Source organism: Falco peregrinus, chromosome 5, assembly GCF_023634155.1.
Source record: "Falco peregrinus isolate bFalPer1 chromosome 5, bFalPer1.pri, whole genome shotgun sequence".
Lineage (NCBI taxonomy): Eukaryota > Metazoa > Chordata > Aves > Falconiformes > Falconidae > Falco > Falco peregrinus.
Genome location: NC_073725.1, coordinates 47,117,496 through 47,140,712, shown reverse-complemented (window position 1 = coordinate 47,140,712; position 23,217 = coordinate 47,117,496). Strand labels below are relative to the sequence as shown.

General features: G+C 37.0%; 1 protein-coding gene across 4 annotated transcripts in view; it reads left to right on the top strand.

Annotated features, from left to right (window-relative positions):
* MPP7 (MAGUK p55 scaffold protein 7) overlaps positions 1-23,217 on the top strand; it is a 157,521-nt gene that overhangs the window by 100,556 nt on the left and 33,748 nt on the right. For 3 of the 4 annotated variants that reach the window (XM_055805255.1, XM_055805253.1, XM_055805254.1), the window contains 6 exons: positions 9,069-9,200; positions 17,524-17,605; positions 18,533-18,618; positions 20,441-20,515; positions 21,119-21,315; positions 21,843-21,907. In XM_055805255.1, coding sequence (XP_055661230.1) covers positions 9,069-9,200; positions 17,524-17,605; positions 18,533-18,618; positions 20,441-20,515; positions 21,119-21,315; positions 21,843-21,907 — 637 coding nt within the window. Of the gene's footprint in view, positions 1-6,942; positions 7,061-9,068; positions 9,201-17,523; positions 17,606-18,532; positions 18,619-20,440; positions 20,516-21,118; positions 21,316-21,842; positions 21,908-23,217 lie in introns of those variants that run through there. The other variant, XM_055805256.1, reaches the window with a different exon arrangement.

Genomic DNA, 23,217 nt, shown 5'->3' with positions numbered 1-23,217 from the left:
AGCTGTTAGTATATCCCAGGCATTCGGAGGACTTTTTGGCCCTGTCCCTTGAGAGGCCTGTCTTCCCAAATGCTCTGGGAGACCATTCTCCTTCTCTTTATGATATATTCATGCTTGCACATGATAGCACAAACTACAATATCTGTTCAAGAAGCATAATTTCCCATGATTTATAACTATTTACTCATCAGTGGTCTTTGAGGTTTGCTGGTAGAACTAGTTACAGGAGTTGTGTTCTTATATTAAGAGATTTTACTATACAAATTAGTTTAACTTAATTGATATGGTGAGCTGGAGTACATAGTACTTCATATATCAACTGAAAAGTTACCTACATAATCTTCATTTGCAAAATCATATGCCATTAATTTGTAAATCTGCAAAAGCCTGCTTGATTTTGGATGGTATGCTGTAAAATATCAGCAGTGAGAGAGAAATATTTATTTCCCTCTGAGTAATGTATGCAGATCACTGCAACAATAAGCAAAGACCACAGCACTGATGGTTTGATAACGTTGGTTGGATTGGTTGATGGGAACATAGGTGTTCTGGCCATACCAGCCATGAAGCTAGGGGAGAGGAGACAGTGCTGGGGAGACTTTTGTTGGCAACTGAATGAGATCCTTCTGCCCAGTGTTTCCTGCCTTGAAAGTACTTGCCACTGGGATGCCGTCCATCACACATTTTGGCAACCTTGTTTTAAGAATAAAATCTATCTTTGCTCTCTCTTTTTAGCTTTAGACCTTTACTTCCTATTTTCATGTCTGCTTGCACCCATAATTCAAAGGAGGTTTTTAAAGAAAAGGTGGGGAGTCCTGGGAGAATATGTTCTGTCTTTATTTTTGGAATTTTCGTGTTACTGGAATGGAGTAAGCAAAACAAAAATGTAACACAAAATAGTCCTTTTAAAAACAGCAATAAAAGCCTTGATTTATTTTTTTTTTCCACATCTCACAGGCAGAGAACATCAGAAAGCAGTTGTGGCACACTTTTAGTGTGGTAGGAGCTGGCAGAGCATAGAGATAACAACACACAGCATACCATAAGCATAGGTATAAAATGATGTAAAGGAGCTGAAAGAATACTGCATGAATATATTTAGGTAATAACCATCAGGTTACCCTGGAAATGGTCTCAGGTCCACCCCATGTGATAACTCAGCTGATGTCCAATGGACAGCTTCTCTGTCAATCTTGGATGTATGGATATGAGGTTACTCACTAGTAGCCAACATATAAAAAACAAAGTGAGAGATGTAATAAACAAGAGTGAAGCTAGGCAGGTTGGCAGCAGAAAATAAAAGATTTGAAAGTAAATCAAAGAAGTTCTTTGGTTGTATATACAGACTTTCCCACATGAAGGAACCAACTCTAACCCAGGTAAGAATGTTGAATTGCATAGACATAACTACAGCATTCTCATACAGCGTGTAAGAGTTGGCAACATTACTAAAACTGGTAATTTAGGAGGAGGGATAAATCACATCCTATTCAAGTAGCAAATCTAGTCAGCTAGTGAAAATGGAGAAACTGCACAATCATACAAAGCAAACAATCCCTTTTTTAGTTGTCAACTTTTTATACTGTTTTTTTCCTTCAGTGGTGCTTTCCTTTGCATTTGCTGGACCATGTTCTATTTGAAGTGTCCATTTACTTACTCAACAGTCTTCTCTTTTCTAGTTTGTTGATGAATCTTCAGTAGTGGTCCAGTATGGTCTCGAAATCTTTTTTCCCCCCCTTTCTGCTTATTTCTGGGTTTCTAGTCAGTGGCCCAGTGGCAAGACTCTCTTCCCATGATATCTAACTTGTAGATCTGTAAGTATCTTTATCACAAATATTTTAGAAAATTGTAAGCTTTTTTCTTATACCTGCTATTTTGCTGGCTTTGTAAAAAGAATCTTACTATTAAAGAGGCAGAATTTATTCTGTTGCACTACATCTATTTTAATATTTTATAATTCTTTCATTATACCTTTCTAAAGTACTTATAGACAATTTACTTATGTATAATGATGAAGGTAATACTCATTGCAGCTTTTTAGTTCTGCAGAATGATACCTGAATTTAGTGCAATTGATATGGAGAAATACTACTTCTAGTGTTCAGTATGGGAAAAGTCCAAAGCAGGCAAAAGTAATTACCTGAAAAACCAAACCGGTTCAATATTTTTAATTAGACATCCATGTAGTATGAATACTCTGTAGCTAAATTTAAAGACCTCCTTATCATAAACAAATCTATTATATTCTGGAGAACTTAAGTATATCCAGGTTCTTTCAACCTCAAGGAACACTAGATGTTTTACTTTTTAAGACTTTAGATGTCATGCTGTTTTCAAATAAAGGCTGGGTCATTTCTAAAAGGCACTTTCTCAGAAAAGGCAACTGCAACCTCAACTTTTGCTTTTCTTTATTATATTTTCATGTGATCTGGGGGGGGAGGTGTCTGCAGGTGGTTTTCAACCAAGAAGATATGCATGCTACTGCTGTAGACAATAACGTCAGGATTCCTTCAAAAAAGGAATTGATCAAGGATTGCCAGGATATTGGAAGAGTGCTCCTGTCTTGGCGTTTTCCACTCTGAAAACCATCTATCTGTGGTCTTGGAAGTTACTTAAATAGGGCTTAAGGCTTCAAGAACACTTTAGCTACATGATTCACATTGTGAATTTAAAACAGACTTTGTTCAGATTCTTCACTATTGATTTAAAATTTGAGCTTATTCTGCCATTATCCACAACTGAGGAAAAACACAGGGCTGTCATCTGGAAGAATATTAACACTTTTACCAGATGACACGGACGGGCTGCATGTTTCTGTGAACACTGAGAACAGTTCAACTTTGGAAGCGTCTCCAGGGGCTGAGAACAATGAGCCAGAGGAAGCAGGAGTCTGAAGATGCAGAAAGTTCACTTTTCTGTTGGCTGTTGCTGTCTGGCTACCAGCTGCAGGTAAACCCATCAGTTCAGATTGGTGAATCTGAAATCAAGAAACTGCATTTTCAGGCAAGGAAATTACCCTTTTGTGAAGGGAAGTTCATATAGTCATGAATAAAGTCCACCATAGTAAAGAGAAAGAAGTAATATATACTGAATATTGATCAGACTGAGTTGTTGCTATGCCAAGAACATTATTATATGGTAACATTAAGAACACAAAACCACACATGTACAGTATGTGTTTCAAATAACTGCATCAAAGTAAGATTGGAAGAGAAAGGGATTTAATTGCCAGCTGGACAAGCGCGAGCTAGAGGGCAACTCTGTTTAAAGTACAGATGAGACAGTTGCAAGTATGGAATGTTTTTTCTCTTTTGTACATATTTAACTGCTGTCTTCTCACACACTATATCATTTCTGAGGATTTTGTAGAGAATATCTAGGGAAAATGTAATATTAAGCCTGATTCCGCCCCCCCATGAATTAGTACACCTATGGGTTTTCTGTTTACAAACAGAAAATTATGCTTAAAGTACCTTATTTTATTTTTCTTACCATCACTGTTAAATGTTTCTTTGTCAATGTCAGTTGAATGGTGTAAATGATCTTCAGTAGCAGAAATAAAACGTTCATTTCTTTGGAAGTTAACTGATGTTTTTAATGTTATATGCTGTATGTATTTTAACTTACATTTTGTTTAGAACAGAAAATCTCAGATTTCTGTAGGAAAGTGATTAAGTTACTGCATCATCAGAAGGAATAATACTACTTTTCTGTCCGATAAGTGGTTACTGTAGCTTGTGTACTCACTTGTTCTACTGCAAAAAAGACAAGTAGTTTGCTGTTGTCCCAGCCACTTCAGCAGCACTACCAAGTTTCTCCTGCCTATAGTTTTATTGCTTGCTTCTGCTTCTAGATTATGCTTAATGCTTTAGCTAAGCAGAATTCAGCTAATGTGAGTTGAGGTACTTGTTCTCACCTGCCCTCTTGTTATCTTTTTAACCCTTATCTTGCCTCATGATTAGGGTTGTACATACTCCCTGAGCAGACAGTGGTGGTGGTTAAGACATTGCCATGTGCTGCCCTTTTCTGATGGCTGTTTTACCATCCATTTGCTGGAGAGTGGAATTAGTGGGATGGAATTCATTGGTACCTCAATGTAAAAATTAGTTCATGTATTCAAGATAGCAGGTTTGAAGACGTAATTCTCCTGTAGAATAAGAAAGGTTGTTCCTGCCCCTCCTCACCTAAATTATCCTGCTTTTTCCAGCTTAATTTTGTGCTGCTTACCAATTGTTTTTTAAAAGCATAGCTTGATTCTGAACCTTGTATTTTTATCCCTTTCTTCAAACTGTTCTCAAGTTAGATTGTTTTTCTGTGCCTAGAGCCTGTATACCATCACCATTATGCTTCAACTTTCTGCTGGTTTTATTCTCCTGCTGTCTAAATTCTTGCCCATGTGTGGCTGCTATGACTCCGATGCTTTTCCTTCTGTTCTGATGCTCCTGACAGCTTTCCTTCAGTGGGTTCAGTCTCCTCCCAGCTCTTTCAGCTTTCTTTCGCTGGATGACTTCACTCGCTTGTTTTTAACTTTATGCAAGTTACTCATAAATCAGTCTTTCCAGTCTTGAATAACTTTCTCCATAAACATTTAAATCTTGTCCCTTTGTATTTCTTCTGTAACCTTATCACAAAGGAAAACATAATACGGCAGGAGGTCTTGAGGGGATGAGCTCTGCCAGGTGATTTCCGGGACACGTTGCTGTGGTTGCCGATGAAGTTACTTTGCTCCTCCAGTGTAACTCCTCTGTCCAGCCTCAGTGGAATTTACGTCACCAAAGCAAAGCACAGAGATGGGCAAATGGCTCTGGCTTACCTGGTAGAGTTCAAGCTGAACTGCCAGGGAGGGTGGCTGGTGCTAATGACAGCAAAATCATGGACCGTTTTGTTCCATTTTGCTGGGTTTGCTGCCAGGGCAGTAATCTACTCCATAGACAAGGTAACTGGCAGCTGGGTTGGCAGTGTCACAGTCTGCTGCAGCTGTTGGCTTTCATAATGGTTGAGTCCCTGCACATTTTATGTTGATAATCTTGACTATTAATTTTTCTTTTTTTTCCAAATACCATGAAGAGGCTGCTTTTGTTTCTTTGTCCGTTATGTCTTGCATCTTTATTTAATTTACTGTTTTCTAAAATGTTTTTCTAGAGTAGTAAATGCAAACTATTTCTGAAAAGTAAAGCTTAAAATTATATATATATCTATATAATTATTTTTTAATAATGAAAATGTTAAAGCATAAGGAACACTGTTCATGAGTCAGTGGCTACTTGGGGTATTTGTACTCTTACAGATCTCAGAATATAAACAGAAGGACAAAATAATACAAAATTTGTCATTGTTTTAGAGGAGCAAAAATGTAGACAGTGTAGTTACATGATACACGTATTTCAAAATATAGAACTGTTTTCATTAATAACATTCTCAATTTAAATAAACATTTAAAGTTTCAGAACTGTTAAGAAAAAGAACTTTGAATGTTTCCAATGTCAGATTTTCTTTGTGTAAGTTGATAGTGTACAATTTCAATTTATAAACTGTGAAATGATCAGCGATAGCTATAGTATGAAAAATAGAGCAGTAGTTATTAGACTTTTCAGAGGTCTGATGAAAGTATTCATTTCCAACTAGATCATGTCTAAGAATTTAGCTGAACATCAATATTTATATTTAGGTAGTGCAGGAGTTTGAGTTATACCTTCTTTCAAGTTCTAAATATGGACCGTGTTTACATTAGTGAATCATAAGCATAGAACTTAGAGCTGAAATAAAATCTTTTTCTCCAGAGGTGCTTAAATATACATGACCCAAATCTTGGACCATGCGTGCATAGCTCTGAAGAGCTGTGTATTTGAAAACAAAACCAGAACATTAAAAAACCCCAGTTTCATCTGTACTTTTCACAGTTTCTTGTGATAGGTAAAAATTAGTATCATGGAAGTAAGTTGATTCCTTCTTATGTACAAAAAGAGAACATTATTGCCTTTACATTGCCTTGTGCATTTACTGCACAATTATTCTGGGTAAATCTTGTTCATCATAGGATCCAAGTTTCATTTCTTGGCACTTGTAATTTGTTTGCTTTTAAAAAAGTCACAGCCTTTTCTATAAAAGTCTAGTCTGATGCATAGTTTTTTTGAACTAAGGGTACATTGTATTAACTGCATGATACAAAGAGGCTGCTGAAGAAATGTCCCTTTACTCTGTGAATACGGTCTTTTCTTCATGTGTTCAGAGCATACGGAAGTTGTTTTGAGGATAGGCCCTGGCCACTTCTATTTGAATACATTAAATGAAATAAAAATGGCTTTATAATTTTGTTTGCAGTTCAATCATTACCCAATGTCTATGCTGCTGACTATTTCAAGAGCAACTACAGTGGATAGTCATGTGCTAGAAGAAGCAATGATGGAAGGCAATCAGGAAATAAATCTTAGCATGTTCAGTGTATAGCATTAGTAAGTTTGTGATGGCAGAAGCTCTTCTGGAAGCTTGACTGAGAAAAGACACAATTTCTGGCATTCATACTTTTATCTAAAATATGCATCTTTGCACTGAGATAAAGTAGCACCAGAGTCTGAGGAAAAGATATATTGAAAACTGTAGTACATTGTGGTTTAATATGATTTTGGGGAGGAGGAGGGAAGTGGTTGATAAGTTCCAGTTGTGAGTGAAGAAAAGCATGATGACTACTAGACACTGATTGGCATTGGTTCTTAATACTTGGGCTGCATCGGTTTTTTTGCATGTGGTGTCCAGGAGCCTGGTCTGGCAGTCAGAGCAGGGAAGTATCTTATTAACACTGGTGGCATAATTCAGTGTAGTAGTGGACGGAATCTGTTTTGCAAGTTTCATTGTCAAGGGTAGGTTCTTTTGAATATGTTTTAATTTGCTGCCTTTTACTCTGGAAGTGGTGCTTTAGATTATTTTCATCTGTTTTTTCTATCTGCCTGAGTGTTTTTAAACTGCAATATAGAACCTCATTAAAATGAACCAGTCCATGAATGAGCCCAAGCTTTATGTGGAAAAACGTAATTGCAGAAGACTAGTTTCAGAAGTCTTAACTGTAAGTAGCCTGAAGTAAAAGCAAACACTACTTTTGTTTTAGTGTATCTTTGATATTTCACATACATCTTTAAAGGACTGCATGTGATTGCATGGCTTTTACATATGTAATGCTTCATAATACACATTTCCAGGAGGAATGTGGAGGAATAATTGCTAGACTGAGGTTTTTAGCTCAGATCTAAAGTAAAACTAATCTGTGGTGGGAGGGAGCTGGTAATTTCTGACGATAAGTAGTACAAATTCATAATTGTGTCTTGGGAAGAAACCCAGAAATAACTAGAGTATGTTGCCATGTTTTTATCAAATTGTACAATATGCATAGAAATTAGTAAGACAATAGCAAATTCTCATGAAGCAGGCATGAACTTCCTCTGGGTTTATTTTGTTGAAGACCTGATTTTGAATTTAAACTTCAGAATTTTAAGATTACCATACGCTTTTTGCCTTCTGCTTTTGACATGATAGGTTGTAGCATTGCCTGGAAATTGTTTTCTGTTGCTACAGTCTCCTCCATTCAGGAAAAAAATCCTGGGATAGCATAATGGAAGTGCCATGCTTTTCAGAACGTTTGTGTTATCCCTGAGAACATACAGTTTCTGGTAATTCGTATACTCAGTCTAGTATTATCTGTCTTTTATTAAGTAGCAAGTAAACTGACATCAGAAAAATGTAGCCATTTTCTGTTCTGCATTAAGGAGTTTCTTCTTAAGCATTATTATAATAGATTCATTATTACAGTCATTGGTATGATATTTTCATGGTGCTTACAAGGTTGGTGTGTTGTGCTTTATCCTAAACGTCTCAATGTTTTCCAAAATGCTGTATTTTTATTGCAGAGGCTATCAATTTATACTTCATGTATTTCTGCTATTCAGACTATAACTTCTGTAACATTGAATCTTTGGGGAAAAATATCACGTCAAAATTTAAAATATTCCAAGTATTTAGGAGCAACTACGTGAAATGAGAAGCAACTGAAAACAATCAATAGAATGATACATATAGCTGTTGCTCTTATTCCTGCTATAATTCATAGGGTTTGCTATGAAAGTAAAACATTACTTAACCATTTTTCCCCAGTTTAAAAGCTACTACAAATAATGAGGACTTTCAAAATAAAGAAATTCTGTGCATTTTAGATTATAGCTGAGATTTTTTTAGAGCCTTAGAATGAGCTTTCTAACTTCCACTGAATTTTGAGTCTTGAATCTTAAAAATATTGGAAGTAAGGTCTTTTTAAATTTCTGCAAGTTCATAAATTATTTTCAGAACTGAACCTTTTGTCCACCTCTTTGAGGCTTTTTTTTTTTTAAATTCTCTTGTTCAAGCTGTGCATGAACTGGTGAAGCAACAGAGAAAGGAGGCAAGGCCATGCAACAGGTGGTTGATAAGCACCTGCCTGAACTAAATAATTTCAGCAATATGCTCCTCAATCTCTGTCATGAATTCCACAATAAATTAAAAATTCCTAACTTAATTTGGAGCTCATATGAAAGGGAGCTGGTATGAAAGGGATCCAGTTACCAGGTAAGCTTCCAGAGATCCTCTGAAGGGAATGGTTGGGCAACAGCTTAATGTTATGCATCTCATGCTTGAACAGAAGTACTGGAAGATACTTGTTTTGCTTATATGTTTCATAGGACTGCTTATTGTATCGAAGAAACTGTTTATCTAGAACAAATAGAATTATGTTCTTTAGGAGACTTAGTTTTTTTCCTGTTCAAATGTCTTGTAATTTCAAGCTGATGTGCAAAGCACTTAATATGTTCATGTGTCTGAAGACATTGTTCTGTATCCACAGTTTGCTAGATGAATACATTGTGTATATGAAAATGCATACTTTATGGAGGAGTTTCATCAGTCTGACGTGTTAAAATTGCAAACAAGAATGATATTCAATCTACATGCATCACGCTAGTAGGGTCAGGCTATAAATAATATGCTCTGCTTTGTCTTTCATGAACTTTTGAGATGCCAGATAATATACTCACTATTAATCTTTCCAGGCTTTGCTGTCTGTACATGATACTGTTGCTCAAAAGAACTATGATCCTGTCTTGCCCCCCATGCCTGATGATATTGATGAGGAAGAAGATTCAGTTAAAATAATCAGGCTTGTCAAAAACAGGGAACCATTGGTAAGTAACTCCATCTTCTGTTTTGGGGTTTTGAGTTTGTGTGCAGAGTGGGGAGTGTTCAGATTTGAATGGGTGATGTTAACTTGAAATGTGAATAGATGGACATTTTTACATATTCATAACATTCAACAATACACTTGTGACTTCCATTTGCAGTCACTATTAGTAGAGCATATGACATGAATAATAAGAATCTGGTCATTCGTGGTGTTTCAGCATTATATATGTGGGCCAGGCTGAGCATTTATCTAAATAATATATTCATCTTTTATCTTGAATTCAAATCATGAACTTGTTTTAAAATGAGAGAGGGAGAACAAATCCCCAAAGAAGTCCTGACCTTTGTTGTGAACTGTGCCTGTTAGCATTCATCTAAAAAAATGTGACCTTTTGATACACTGAAAAGGAAGCATAAAAACATATTTTAAAATACTTGAATTGAAATCTGGGCAAATTTAAGATGTCTGTTGTTGTACTTTGGATTATGAATACTAGAAAGTTAATATCTTCATAGGGATATCTGGAAAAATGAAAGGACTAAACCTAGGTTGTATTACAAGAATATTAAAATGCTTTACTGATTTGGTTATTTTTATTTGCTGTAGAGTGGGAGTCATCTTGTATAAAATTTAACTATTTTTTTTACTTCTGCAAACCAGTAAGAGCTTTGTTTTATATTATACTGGATATTTGTTTTAATGGATAGCAATCCTGAAGAAAGATCTGCAAAGTTACTTTGAGAAAGCATGATTTTGTACTTGAGATGACAGTGGGAGAGTGATGCCTCCGTTAGACATACAGGGGTAGCTTGTCCCATAGTAGTTATCTTGCTATCACTCTTATTCTTGATGGATTTCTGGGATCAATAAACAAGAAATAAGTTTTGGTATTGACTGGCTGTAGATGCCCATGGGCATAATTAAAAGTTTGACCATATGGAAAGCTTTTACTTTGCTTTAACATATTAAACTTCTTTTTCCCCCCCAAATAGTTGAATCACAACTTTAAGATTTCCTGAGGGTTTTTTATCAAAGAAATTCTTTGAGAGAGTAAACAAACTTGCTTTAGGATATAATATCAGACTATTAATTCTGAAAGATATGGAGAAATTTGAACATATAGTGTGAAATTAGTTCTAATTGGGAAGCTTATTTTTAGTGTTAATGATAACACTCTTGTTTTTTCTTGAATTTGTCAGAAAAATCTTAATAAAAATCTTAATTTACATAGTTTCATGTTTCAAACATGATTTTCTACTAAGACTTTTGTGAGTTAAATACTGTCAGTTAAAAGTACCTCAAAATGGATTGGATAAATAGCAACTCTGAAAACAAATCAGAGATTTTTTGAAAACTTCCATGATACGTACACAGGTTTTTGAAATTTTAATCCTTCTGAAAGGGACACACAGAATTGTCTAAGCCAAAGGTTATCCTTGGACTGTTCCTCAAATTCCACTCTTGCTCATTCACTCCGGCGGGATAATAAACTCTTCAAGATACCAGTGTGCCTGCTGTGGTTGAACCCTGGCTGGCGCTCAGTCCCATGCAGCTGCTCACTTACTTTCCCTGGTGGGATGGGGAAGAGAATCAGAAGGATGAAAGTGATAAAAGTCGTGGATTGGTATCAAGATGGTTTAATAGGTAAAGCCAAAGCCACACATGGAAGCAAAGCAAAACAAGGGATTCATTCACTGCTTCCCGTGGGCAGGCAGGTGCTCAGCCATCCCCAGGAAAGCCGGGCTGCAGCACGCCTAATGGTTACTTGGGAAGACAAATGCTATCGCTCCAAACATACCCCCTCTCTTCCTTCCCCCAGTTTTATTGCTGATCATGGCATCAGATGGTACGGAATGTCCCTCCGGTCAGCTGGGGTCAGCTGTCCCCCTGTGCCCCCTCCCAGCCCCGTGTGCCCCCCCAGCCCGCTCGCTGGTGGGGGGTGAGAGGCAGAAAAGCCCTTGGGGCTGCACAAGCCCTGCTCAGCAATAACAAAAACATCCCTGTGTTATCAACACTGTTTTCACCATGAATCTAAAATATAGCCCCATATGAGCTGTCATGAAGAAAATTAACCCTATCCCAGCCAAAACCAGTACAATCCCTTAGGATGTGCATCCACACTTAGCATGTCTTGTGCTAGGGAGGTAACAGAAAGGATTTTTTTAGAGCTTTCTTTTACTAGACAGGATGGCAGCCATAGAAAATACAAAAATGTGAGAGAATTCAGTTTTTCAGTTCTAAGACTGCTTAGTTTATTTTCCAAGGCAAAAACAGCCTTACAATGGAGTCTGTGATAGACCCATTAGCAAGAAGAGGCAAAGGGCAGATGCTAATTGCAGCCTACAACTACTTGAGAGTGGGGAGCTCTCAAGGACAGTAGAGTCAGACTCTTCTCAGCAGTGAAAGATGCTAAAACATAGAGCAATGGCCACAAGTTGCAGCCTTGGGAGGTTTAGACTGAGAATTAACAGAAGTATTTCATTAGGTGGGAAGTCCAGCACTGGTGCAAACTAACTGGACGTGTGGAATCTCCAGCCTGTTCCATAAGGCAATGGCTGACCTGGTCTGGCATTGGCAGTAGCCCTGCTCTGAGCAGGAGATTGGTCTGAATGACTTCCAAAAGCTGTCCTTTAACCAATGTTTCTAAGATTGTACCGTATCTGCATGGTAAAAGAGTGTTTGTGGTCTTTTTAAATCCCCAGCCTATCTTGATGTTTTATTTTTGTTGGAGAAGAACTTATAGTGGGTTCTGTTTTGCATGTTTCTTGTTCTCCAGGAAGACCTTGAGGAATAGTGCATAGCGTCCTCCTCCTGTCCATAACCCACCTTCAATCCATCTTAACATTCTTAATGTTAACATCAAACATTAATTTCTTTGTGGCAGATTTATACTGGCTTATTATGACACTATCACCACAATACATAATAAACCTATTATTTGTGTCTTTGTCTTCCCTAGATTTCCCCCCACTTAAGTAGCAGCGAGAAGGAACATGGATAGTAATTCAGATAAGGTCTTACCAAAATACGGCACAGCAGAATAAAGACAAGTTTATACCAGATATATTAGATCTACTGCGTTTATGCTTCCTGAAGTTATTTTACTAAAGAAAGGATATGCCATGATCTATGTTTACTAAACTATTTAAAATGTCATTTCCTATTTATTTTCATGTCTTTTTATGCTGGCTTTTCCTTCAGAGCTTGTTCTAACGTCTTGGATATTCTAAGTACAGATCAAAGTAGTCTCTACTTGTTCAGTTTATCTATTCACTATTCTGCAGTCAAAAAGTCTGACTTCCACTTGCATCATCGTATCAGGATTCTTCTCCTAAGCTTGAGATTGGTGGTACCATACAGAATTTTTTCTGGGGTGGATAGTGCCTGGTTTCTTGACTAAAAGATACTGAGCTCTTTGAATGTTTCTTTCACCTCGGATACATTCTCATTCTCTTTGTACACAAAGAGTAGAGACTGTTCTTCTGCAAAGCAGTAAGCTTTACGTCAGTTGCACGCCCTGGATGTTCTTGAATTGGAGATCTCCTTTGGATGACTTTCAACAGTAGCCTCTGTGAAGCAAATTAGGCGCTCTTAACTTCTTTGAAATATATCTAGTGACGATTTTTATATAAAACTGTACCACATTTCCTCTTGTACTTGTTCTTGCTTTTCTCAGAGTTAAGCACCTCACTGGTGTTCTGAGCTGGTGTTAATCACATATTAACGAAGCCTGAGTTCCCAGGAGGAATCATCTCAAAAAAGAGGGAAGCACATGGTTTGTGGGATGTTCTGTTGGCAGATTTCATAAGTTCAGAAGTCAGTGCTGAACTTTCCTCCAGTTTTTTGGGAGAGATGATTTAAACTTTTTGTTAATCCTTCCACAGGTGGGGTTCGTTGGTTGTGGATTTTCTCCCCGCCCCCCCCAAATGCTCTATTAGTAAGTGCCATTCTAGCAGTGTCTTGCTCAAGCAAGGTGAAATTGTGTGAGGAGGTTTTATCTGAACAAAGTAATTTAGAACATCTCTGAACCTTACATAAAGAGGAGTAGAAACATCTCTTTTCAGAGACAGTCCAAAATTTACCTGGCTACACTTAGGCTTTTTATCAGATAGCTTGGAGGGTTTTTACTTATGCCTACCTCTCCAGGGCCTTTTCAGCCACTGCCATGTTCCTGGTTAGCATTTCTGATATCCAGGATGTACAACCACACTACCAGAAGTTCAGTTCCTGGCCTGTCACTACTTCCAGCTCCCAAATGATATTCCAGGTTTGTTACAGTTACATAGTCGTGCAGTTACTCTTAACAAGATGCTGCTTCATGTTAAGATGGTTGCTGCTTTGTCACACAGATTCATTTCACGTAAATTTAGCCATTTGAAAACTAATCTGTGCTGTATCTATAGCCAAGAGAAAAATAGGCAGCTCCAGAGAATGAACTGTGCTGTCTTAAGATTCCTGCCTTAATGAAAGGATGATTCTTTCTCCAGAGCTGCCCATTTCTTTTCATTACCTATAGGAGGAACCTAGACACTTAGTTTGAGCAAGATACCCGATTTCCGTAGCTGAACTTGGGTGAAATTAATTGTGGTGATTTGAGAGTTGTATACATGTCCCTGCCCATGCAGAATCTGCAACACTGGCTCGCCTCTTACTCTGAGTCCCCACAGGTTAGTTCTTATTAGTGAATGAACCCAACTGTTTTATATGTGGGATTAATTTGAGTGCAGGGACAGCTTTAGTGTGCATAGTCTGATGTAAGCGGGCATCAACCTTTAAATAACTTTTCACTCTATGACAGATAACTGGTATTCGTATTTTCAATAGAGAATGAATTAAAATAAGGCTTATTGAAGTACTTATTTGCATTCAATATCTGCATGTGCTTTTGTTTAACAGAAAGGTATGCAAAAATATTACTGATTTATCGAACTCTCTTATTAGTAATTTATTTTACAGGCTGGTCTTTCTTTCTTTAAAATTAAAGGATTATAATGTTTATATTCTGGACCCAGCAGATAAATGGATGAACTAATAAAGCTCACATCTGTGAAACCCTGGGTGATGCTCACCAATCAGTGTTGCTACATTAAAAATGAAAAGAAAAAAAGAACAACCCAAAAAACAGTGACAGAGCCTTGCTGAAGGAGCTTGTATTATTTTTAGTGCTTTTGCATGGTATACCTTTAAACATTTTCTCAGTCTGATCACCATATGGCTCCCAAACTCCTTATTTTTCCCTTTAAAAGTATTTTAAACTGAGCTATGCTATTACATCTGTATATGTCTCATTTAGGGTAACTTACACTTTTGGCTCACAACACTGAAAATATTTTCCAGCTCTCAAGGTCCAGTCTAACCTTCTTCCATTTTTAAAGCTCTAAATGAGGAGCTGCACTGCACGTGTAACTGAAAGTACTGGAGCTGAACATCTCATAAGGAGAAATTCTTGCCAGATTATATATACCTCATAGTTTAAGCAGTGCTGGCAGCAGTACAAGAGAAGCTGCTTTTTCAGAAGATCAACTTTTTGGGTTTTCAGAAAGAAATCCGCTTGTGTTTGATGATTTCTTCTTAAGTGTTCTAAATTGGGAGGGAAGGGGAATTTAAGGAACCCCTTTTTTTCTTTCTGTACTATGGGCACAGGAAAAATACATAAACTCAAGAAGTGCTCTTCACGGGCCTGCCCATTCACTTTGAGCTTGCCACGGAGGGGTTATTGAGAGTGAGCTAACTTGGGTTAAATAATTTCCCTGTAGACTCCAACTTGATTTTGTGCTTTGTTTGAAGATTCCAATTTACCTGTTATCTTTACTGGGGCATCTTCCAAATCCACTAATATTTGCTAGGAAAATTCATTTTGTGCCATTAGCGATAACCGCATAGAGCATGAAGTGACTATTCCACTTGGACAAGAGCCTTATTGTTACTCCAAGATGCTGTCTGGGCCAATACTTTGGTCTTCAGTCACACACAAGCTTTTTTCTAGGGTCTGTCTAAAACCAAGGTGAAGTACCCATTCTCAGACATCAGCACTGGGCAGGGATAGCTGGGTGATCACAGGGGAAGGCTGTCAGTCATCGCTTGCCTTTTGTATTCAGTGGCATTTAGTAGTGTTGACTTCTAGGTAAAAGGCATAAAGCCTTTCTCTGCAAGGTTTTTTCCCTGATTAATTAGGAGAGCCTCTCTTTTATATGGAAAACATACTGGAGATGTCCTGTATTTATATTTAACTCGAGCATCCTAATGGAGCTTTTTTCTTTTTGATTGATATTTTCAGAAAAAATATGCTTTTTTTTTTTTTTTTTCCAGAAAAACAGATGTAACTTTCCAGTTATTAATAATAAACTTCAAATTAATAGCTGTTGCTGCAAGGTCAGAACTTATTATTGAGATACAGGCTGGAGAGGTTAATGCTTTTAATATGTTCCTAATGGTATTGCAGTTCTTCTTGCACAGAAGTCTTAACGGTGAGGTTTTTAAAAATGCGATTAGCTGCAGCTAAGTCTTTATCTTTTTGAAACTTTCAGACTAATTCAAAACTGTAATATAAACAAATGCTTACTGATATAAATATATTATAAATAATACATGAGAATAAGGCTGGCAGATTGCAGACTTACATTGCATATGATAGAATCCATACTAATAAATTTAAGATGTAAAATAAAACGCACAAATACAGCACATCAATTTTGCTGTGGAGTGCTGGCTACTGTTAAAGTTTCAGCCAAAGAGAATAGTGTGCTTTAATTTTTCCCTATTTGCAATAAATGCAACATGCATATAAAAAATATAAATTAATCTCCCATTTTATTTAATCATGTCTTGTATTTCTATCTTAGAGGTAGAGGGAAAGGGAAACAAGTTTATTTACAGTCAGTAAAATTGTTAACTTCAGTAAAATGTCACCCCTGATATTCATTTGTACATATTTCAGCTCTATGTTAATGAAACACTTAAAAATTGAAGTGGTGATAAATATGATGTTCATGTTTAATCTAAACAAATGTTAAAAGGTAGCTATAAAAACAGTTTATTTATTCAAGGAATTTTATAAAATACTTATGTACCTTACTTCAAGAAAAACACTTCTCTGATGGAAGGAAATTTTAACCAGTGATGGCAGTGCATGTAGCACTGTCTTGTACTTAGAGATGAAGTAATACTGTTCATTTACTAAGTAGAAATATGTGAGTTTTCAGAAAATTGACTTACCTGCCAGAGTCCTAAACACCTCTGTTGATTACAAAGTTAGAGCTATCAGAGGTAACTAATGACATTAACCTGGCAAGGTAATCGTGCACGTAAAAAGCTGTTGGCCAGGAGGTGCTTTGCTCCTGTTGTTTTATAGAAATACTGGATCAAATAACCTTTTTGGAGGTGATTATACAGTTTGACTTACATAGCTAAAATCCCCCTTGTTACTCAGTGGATTGTCTTCCAGAGTAGGGCCAGCACTTTCCTCCTCACTCCTTCCCGTCTGCCTGAGAGGGCTGGCACCGCAGCCTGGGCAGCAGCTCGGTGCCTCCGCATCCCTTCCCTTCTCACTTGTTGCTGCTGCCTGCTGCTGCCCCGTCACCTTGTAGCTCTTTCCAGTGCACCCTTGCAGTTCTAGTTACAAAGGCATTTTCCTCAACTAGACAGCTGTTGGCTGGAAATTTAGTTACATGATGTCATTTTACCAAAACGCTTTGCACTATGTTTGTGTAATGTACGAAACCAGTCGCGACCAACTCAGGAGACGTTCCCCTCCTCTCCACTGCTGTCCCATGGGTATTCCAGGTGAGTCCTGACATGCAGGGGCATTTCTCAAATTCCTATTTGTTTACTGATTATACCGTAAAGCAAGATCATGATCCACAGGTCCACAGGCAGTTCTGAACATAAAGTGCAACAATCAAAAACAGACAAACTTTTTGTACCCATAGTATGCAGTGGCCTGTTGTAATGTAGAAGCAACAATTTATCAAATTTCAGTGGTAGTTTAGTACAGTTTTAGCAGCAGACTCAAGTAAGGTATGCTGCAGTTAACTTTAAGTTGAAAAGTAAACTTTTTCAGTCATTTGTCCTTTTTTTAAAAAGCTGTGTGTGTACAGAATGCATGAGTTACTTCTGACAGGAAAAGTCGTCACATTCTAAGAGGATGGTGGTAGAGCAGTATATTTGTATATTCCTCTCATAAGCAAATATAATTTCTGGCTTATTCATATGTTGATACAGTGTCAACTTTTTGCAGTTTTACATAGCAAACGTTATTTACTGTAGTGAATTAAACTTAGGGTGAGATTAACCAAATAACTGTTGGTGTTTTTTTTTTACCCAAGGGAGCTACTATTAAAAGGGATGAACATACTGGTGCAATTGTGGTGGCCAGGATAATGCGTGGAGGAGCTGCAGACAGAAGTGGTAAGGTGGTGCTGCTTGGCCCTAGCCATTAAAGTTCTAGAACTCGGAACAAGATGAGATAAAATGGCGTATTTTGTGGAAATGAAATACATCACTATCACAAACAAAAATATTTGGGGTCTGGACAGTTTTCCAAAGTGATGAAAGTATTCATGCTGAATTTTTTCCCCAATTCAGTTGCAACCAGATATCTTGGAGTTAGCAGATACAAGGTTGGGGTTTTTATTTTTAGATATAGCATGGTTTGTTTCCAGTTGAAGAAATCCACTTAGAAATGGTGGGATATGCCAAGGTTACAGCCTGCGGATGGAGGAACTCAGGATGGTTGCATTATTTTATATTAGGACATCCATTTGTAGTTTCAGCTGGTAATTCTCAAAATACCAGCACATACTTGACTGCCATTGTTTAGGTTGGGATGCTCAAAGTCTGCAAGAACTCAGGCAAGAGGTCCTGAATTATAATCTAAAGTGCCTCTTTTCCCTGAAGAGATTCTAGAACAGCTGTGTTTCACACTTAGATGGGGTAATGGAGTAAATCTAGATATATATAGTTAAATTAGCAAGCATTTGTGCCACAAATTAGCACTCGCAGCCTAAGTGATCTTTGCAGTACTTGCAGCTGTGTAGCAATAAGAAGGTAGTATGAGCAGAAAAAGAATTGGCACAGACGTTTTTCAAACATCTGCATAAAAGTCTGGAAAAGTCATAGAGACATGGTACTAATTTTCACAAGGAAGGAAGGGAGGTGAGTAAACCGACCATCTCAAAGTTATCTGTGAGGACAGTAGCTGTTGTGTTCACCTTATAGTCCTGCTTTTAAGTTAGAACTTAAAGCACATGAACGTGAGGGAAAAAGCTGAATGTTAATGGCTTTTTTTGTGTAATACATTGCTACGGTTTAACAACTCCTCTTTGTCTTCTATAGGTCTTATCCATGTTGGTGATGAACTGAGGGAAGTCAATGGGATTCCTGTAGATGATAAAAAACCTGAAGAAATAATACACATTTTGGTAAATACTAAAAAATTTGAAAATTAATTTAGGGGAGTCTAGAAAAAGCAGTTAGACTTACGATTTCTGGTGCATTTCTTAGAAAAAAATACATTCTGCAATAATGCCTCTTCTTCCAGTGTTATCATTTCCAGATCGCTATTTCCTTTCTCTTAAAGAATGATCTTCCGTGCTTTACATGTATATGCAATTACAGATTACTTGTAGAGAGTTAGTAACAGTTATATGGCTATATATGTGACACATAATGATGCAGACCTCAGTGCATAATCTGCAATTTTTAAGGCACACCGTGATCTGTTGAATTCAAACTATTTTAAATGTATTCATTAATAATCCGTTAACTCCATGTGAAAATTAATTCATAATACATGCACTTGATAGACTGTATAACTGGCATATTAAGATTATATTTTATATGGATTTGCAGTATATAGCCATATATGTGATTATGTTTGCACTCCTCTGAACTACACAATCTCTAAGTTTTATCACTCACTTATGGAGTACTATTGCAAATCAAGTAATTTAGACTTTTTCAGAAAGTAGTTAATAGTTTTGTAGCAAAGAAACCAATGAGGGTCAGGACAGCGCTTTGTGTTCATGGTGTAGGCGTTTCTATAGACATAAATTCCTTGCTGTCTTGCCGAATTGAGTGGCTGTCTCACAGTTTTGGTTCAATAACTGAGATGATTCATTTCAAGCGTTAGCCTGCTTGATATTCATACTAGCTTTATGGTTTTGTGTTCCCTACAGAAACATATTTTCCTGCAAAAAATTAATATCTAAAAATCTCTAGAAACACAATAGCACTGGAAAAGGTGTGAACAATTTCCCCGTTTACCTCCTTGAGGTACAATATAAACATCAAAAGCTAGTTAGAGCTTGTTTCAAAAGTAACAGAATTATTGATTCCAGTCCTACGGCTGGTGAAATAAGAACTTGGCTGCTGTTTGTCAAACAGTGAGCTCTTGGATCACAGACATGCCAGCAGAAGTATGTCTCGCTTGGTAGTGGACAGGCCTGTTTCCATTTTGCTTAAATCGTTGGCTGTCTGTTGCACTCTGCTAGTTTTATGAAACTTGTCGGCTGCATGCAATAGTAGCAGAGGCTCCAGCTGATTAGCACTTCCTTCAATAGCAAAATGTCACTGAGGCAGTGGGAATATATTATGGTTAATAAGTAAAAAGCAGCCAGACACACTTTAAGTGGGATATAGAGAAAGATGAATGGATGAGGTGGTTGATGATGGCTAACTTGTTTTAAGATTTATAGCGAGGGCTTTTTTTCCATTTAGTACACGTAGTCTATTCAAATATGTTTTTCTTTTCTAGTTTCTTAAAGTTGCCAAAAGAATAAATCCCCCCCAATAGTTTTATATGATAAATATGGCACAAGCCTGTTTGAATTTTTCTATCTTTTTTTTTTTTTTTTTTTTAATGAAATGTTAGTTGGATTTTTCCAGGGATGTCCAAACTGTGCCAGGAGTCCAGCAGTTGCTTCTAATATTGCGTACATTTTAGCTGTAGCATTTGCCTCTGCTTTCAGTGCAGGAGGGGGACCACTGCAATATGCAGGTTGCAGTTTTTAACAGTACATCTCTGCCCACCAGTGAAACAAATATTTCAAGTGGACATTTTAATCTTTGCAATGCAAAGTTTGATATGGTGAGGCTGTCAGACTCCACGGATCATGCTTGGGAGAGTATAGATTAATTATATTTTAATATTTTAAAATTAGTTTAAATTTCTTTTGTCTTTTAAGATTTCTTTGAAATTTACAGCTTAATTCTCAGTGCATTTTCTTTTCAAATGTTCACCAGGCTCAGTCTCAAGGAGCAATTACATTTAAAATTATACCTAGTGTGAAGGAAGAAATGCCAGTGAAGGAAGGCAAGGTAGGCAAGATGATTTCAGAAGCTATTGCATTAACTGTTACGCTGAGTATGTATGTTGTTTGCTTGGATGACAGAACCAAGAATGTGATTTATGCCTCCAGATCGGTTTTTCTAATGTAACGATGTGCAGTGCACTGTACGCTTCAGTACTCATACGCTGGATTTACAAGTGGTTGTAACATGTTTCTTAAGCCCTAACTCTACGGCTGTGAAGTTGACATAGGTAATCTTCCATCTTCTGCGAGGACCTGGCTTGCTTCCAAGTACTCCTTTTCTTCCGTCATACACTGGGTAGAAGACACTTGATAGCACCTTGGTTCAAAAGTATCTTCTGTTTCCCATATGGGCACACTATTCACCTGCAAAATCCTGTCTGCCTTGGATCATAGAACCTTTACTACACTGGGATTGTCGTTGCAGAAGGAATGAATTTAACATTCCCTTATGAACTTCCAATGTCAGATATCCATAAGGGTGTTTTACAACAGTAAATATTTATTGCTTTACATCTAGTTCAATGGTTTTGAATAGTAAAAGCTGAAAAGGGGCATACCTTTGGATTACCTTTAATTTGATTCTAAAGATAAAACACATTTGTTTCAGATGTTTATCAGAGCCCTATTTGACTATGATCCTAAGGAGGATAAAGCAATTCCTTGTAAAGAAGCTGGACTTGCTTTCAGAAAAGGAGATATCCTTCAGATCATGAGCCAGGATGATGCAACCTGGTGGCAGGCCAAACATGAAGGTGATGCCAATCCCAGAGCAGGCTTGATCCCTTCAAAGCATTTCCAGGAGAGGTGAGCTACTGAGAAGCATAGTTTCATTATTTTTTGTATTAAGAATAGACACGTTTTGCCGAGTTGTTAAGTTAGCATAGTTGTCATATGTAATGCTTATAGATTGCATGGGTATGATAAACCTGCATTTGCAGCAAGACAACTGAACTTGTAAACCTGTTGCTATAATACTTTGGGTTTCCTTATTTGTCTGGCTACAATTAATAATGACAAAAACTGATAGGATAACACTGATCCAGTTTGAAAGAAAAAACATATGGAAAACAGCACATCAGTATCTCTGTTCAGACTGATGTACTATGCAGGAATAAGAACTGCAGCAGGTTTTGGAGAGCTTACAAAAATTTGAGGCTGAGGATTTAATTTTTTTAGATTGTGAATAGATTGCATTGTTTTAAGTTAATTTCTTATAAAAATTTCTGGATATTTTGCAGTATAGTCTCATGATGTTAAGTGTTTATTAATCCCAAACTTGCAGTGAAAACTGAGGAGTTTGTGTCTTTCTCCTACCACCTCCCATTTTATAGGAGATTTGCACTAAGAAGACCAGAAGTACAGATTCAGCCACTGAAAATTTCCAACAGAAAATCATGTAAGTCTGTTAATCTGGAACAGAAATCATACTCCAGATCTCTAACCTTATAAAAAAGCAGTTTGTTTCAGCCCTGTGACTACAGGATGCATTTCTCTTGGGCATGATAATTTCTTGATCACATTTTATCAATAAGAAAATAAATGTAAGAGCTGAAATCAGAAGCTTTAAAAGCAGCTAACAAGTTTTTCCAGCCCTCTGACTTTGTTTTTGAAGCACCAATTGATGTTTTGATATATAATATTTCAAAGGTTGAAGAGCATTCTTGTCCTGTTGAAATAGTACAGAATTGGCTCAAGAATTTATATCATTTGGACTGCATCAATACAGTGAAATTCATATTGAGAGTGAGATAAAAGGTCAGATAGTCTCCCCTTCTCTCCCCCATATAGTTGGCGGGGGTTTGTCTCCTATGAAGCAGCATAAATTTTTAAAAGTGAGAACATTCAGTTATTTGACAGACTTTCACAGTACCGCTTCTTACTGTTTTCTAAACAAATTCATTCTTAGTCTCTGCTTTTAAATACAGTAGTTGGACAGTATAAGAAAAATAAGCTAACAAAGTGCATACATTGAAACAAATATTTTCTTTCCACTGGAATTTACATCAACATCTGTTTTAAGTATTATTGCATATTTTACTTGACCTGTTATTTCTTTCAGTTGTACAGACTCATAAGAAAGTGAGTGCAATGTGAGAAACTATCACGCTTCAGTAGGATCTAAATCTCAAATACAAACATGTTTGTGACTTCAACTAGAAATACTCAGAAAGTTGTTTAAAATTCCCAACCGTCTTTCATTCTCTAACATTAAAACAAAAAATATGGATACTATGGCAAACAGTGGATGCTGGCACACTAAGTGCAAAACTAAATGCTTTTAACTTTAAAACACCAAGGTTTCTATTGCAATTTTCCTAACTCCTTGCTATAGCTTTTGTGTTCTGAAGTTTGACAGTTACTGTTACTTTCCTAATAATCTGCATTTTCTATCTTTCATTCCATTTCACTATTTGATTGTGTGCCCTAATGCTATTGTTAATGCTAAAGCCCTCGATTAGCTTTGTGATTATAATAACAGACTAAATGATTGCACTATAGCTTTTCTAATTTACTTAGATCTTAGAAACAAAGAGAAGCTCCTCCAGCTTGTAGTAAATCTGTTGTTTTTCTAGGTTCTAGGTCAAGTTGCTCTGCCCCAGTTTTGGAAAAGTGTCTGATCCCAGGGTATAGCTATTTCTGTCTGTCCACTGTTCTTGAATCTGGATAATACCCTTCAACAAGAGCCTTCAATTAAGGTGGCACTGG